This window comes from Bison bison, unplaced genomic scaffold (assembly GCF_000754665.1).
Source record: "Bison bison bison isolate TAMUID 2011002044 unplaced genomic scaffold, Bison_UMD1.0 scf7180017864280, whole genome shotgun sequence".
Lineage (NCBI taxonomy): Eukaryota > Metazoa > Chordata > Mammalia > Artiodactyla > Bovidae > Bison > Bison bison.
Genome location: NW_011494852.1, coordinates 4,455,708 through 4,457,599, shown reverse-complemented (window position 1 = coordinate 4,457,599; position 1,892 = coordinate 4,455,708). Strand labels below are relative to the sequence as shown.

The 1,892-nt window shown below is 59.5% G+C and overlaps 1 protein-coding gene across 1 annotated transcript in view; it reads right to left on the bottom strand.

Annotated features, from left to right (window-relative positions):
- KMT2B (lysine (K)-specific methyltransferase 2B) overlaps positions 1-1,892 on the bottom strand; it is a 19,826-nt gene that overhangs the window by 5,953 nt on the left and 11,981 nt on the right. Inside the window, 4 exon segments of the mRNA XM_010849295.1 lie at positions 9-379; positions 463-609; positions 612-692; positions 1,708-1,890. Of these exon segments, the coding sequence (XP_010847597.1) occupies positions 9-379; positions 463-609; positions 612-692; positions 1,708-1,890 (782 nt within the window).

Here is a 1,892-nt window from a genome sequence, read left to right as displayed (position 1 = left end):
CCCCCGGCCCCCGCAGCCACAATCTCTTCCTGGAAGGGCTCAGTCCCCAGCAGGCTGGCCGCAAAGTCCAGGTCAGCAGCACTCAGTCCTGACACCACCTCCATGTCCTCAAAGTCTGGGCCCAGGTCTTCAGGGGGTGGTGGAGGAGACGGGGCCCGGCTTGGGGGAGCCAGCTCCCCTGAGGTAGGTGTGAGGGCTCTAACGACTGAGGTAGGAGGGGGCACCCTGAGCTGAGGAGAGGTTCTGAGAGGGGGAGAGGCCCGCCGTGAAGGTGGCAGCCTGGAAGCCAGAGGGCTGGGGCGACGGGAGCGTCTCGGGGGAGCTGGGAAGTCCGGGTCTCCCACCGTAGGGATGTGGTGGGTCAGAGAAGATGGACTTCCTGTAGGGGGAAGGGTCGGTGTCAGCCACGGAGTTCCTGCCTCACCCCTGCCCCACCCCTCCCCAGGAATTCCAGGTACACACCAGGCGAGGGCAGGGGTCCAAAGGACACACCCCCCAAGGGCCTCCGGGATGGTGAGTAGTTGGGCACTTTGATTCGAGCCCCCGAGAAGGAGCGGGGGGCTGGAGTCAGATATGACTGAATTGGATCCAGCCGAGTGGGTGGGCCGGGTTCTGAACGGGTGGGTGGTGCTCAGGAGCTCTAGGGATAAGGGCATCTGTATCTGGCGGGGGGTCCACATGATCTGGGGGCTCTAGAGAGGCAAGAGAATGGGATCGTGGGTGGCGGGGGCTCCTTGTGAAAGCCTCTGCTCACACACCTTTCATTCTTTTGAGGCACCCACACCTCCGTCTGGCCCTTGACCTGGGCACAAGGTGCTTGCGTTCCCAGTCATGGCCCAGGTCTCAGACCTCTCTGACTTCTGCAAAACCTCCCCATACACCTGGCTCAGAGTCCCTTTGTGACCCATCCTTTGCCATTTCCTCACTTCCTGGATGCCTGCTGTTCCCTCCCAGATTCAGTACCCATTCAGGGTACTGCCCTCCCTCCAGCACGGCCAGCCCTACCACTTTCTTACTTGCGCTGCATATCCCAGCCACATCAAACGCATCCACCCCATCCTGGTGCTTGTGGTGCCCCATTACCTGGCTCCACCCTATCTGTACAAGCTGATCTCTGCTGCCTCCTCCCAATACTCCGGTGTTTCCAGCCAGGATGGCCATACCCTCTTTCCATGTTGTGCTCCAACCCAGAACAAACACCTTGCCCACAAGCACGATCCACATCTCTCCCTCCTCCCACTGGGCCCACCAGGACCTCTCTCTCTACCAGTCCTTGAGCCCATTCTGTGCTTCCTGCCAACCGGCCCTAAGCGCTAGCATGGAGGGGAAGGTGTCAGTTTGGGAAATGAGCAGATCTAGGGTTGAATCCTGGCTCCACCACTATGCCCTTTCTAGGATGTACAAAGGAGCTTTTCCCTTTTACAAGGGGCTGTGGGGAGCATAACACAAGGACGGAGCCCCAAGTCAGGTGGCCATAAATGCTCCTTACATTTGTCCAGAAGCTGCCACCCTCACAAGCAGTTAGGGCGCACCTAACTCTCTCCTCACTTCCAGGCATGAAGTTAATCTTAAGCTACCACCACCACAACAAACAGAACAATGGCAAACATCCTGGGATTCCATTAGGGCACAGGAGAATGCTTGATGGGTAGCTGTTTGCGGAGGGCAGCACTCAGGGAGGAAAATGCGTGCGCTCCAAGGCCGTACCTGAGCAAGGGGCAGGACTGTGCACAATGGTCTGGTTCTCTTCTGCTGCCTCCAGGTGAACTGGCTCTTCCCTTGGCCCCCATGGCCGATACTCCAGGATCCGGCACCGATACCAGCAGCGCCGCCGAGCATCCACTGTGCTCCAGTACAGACGGGAGCACCTGGGGCGGGGGGAGGTGGGGGGA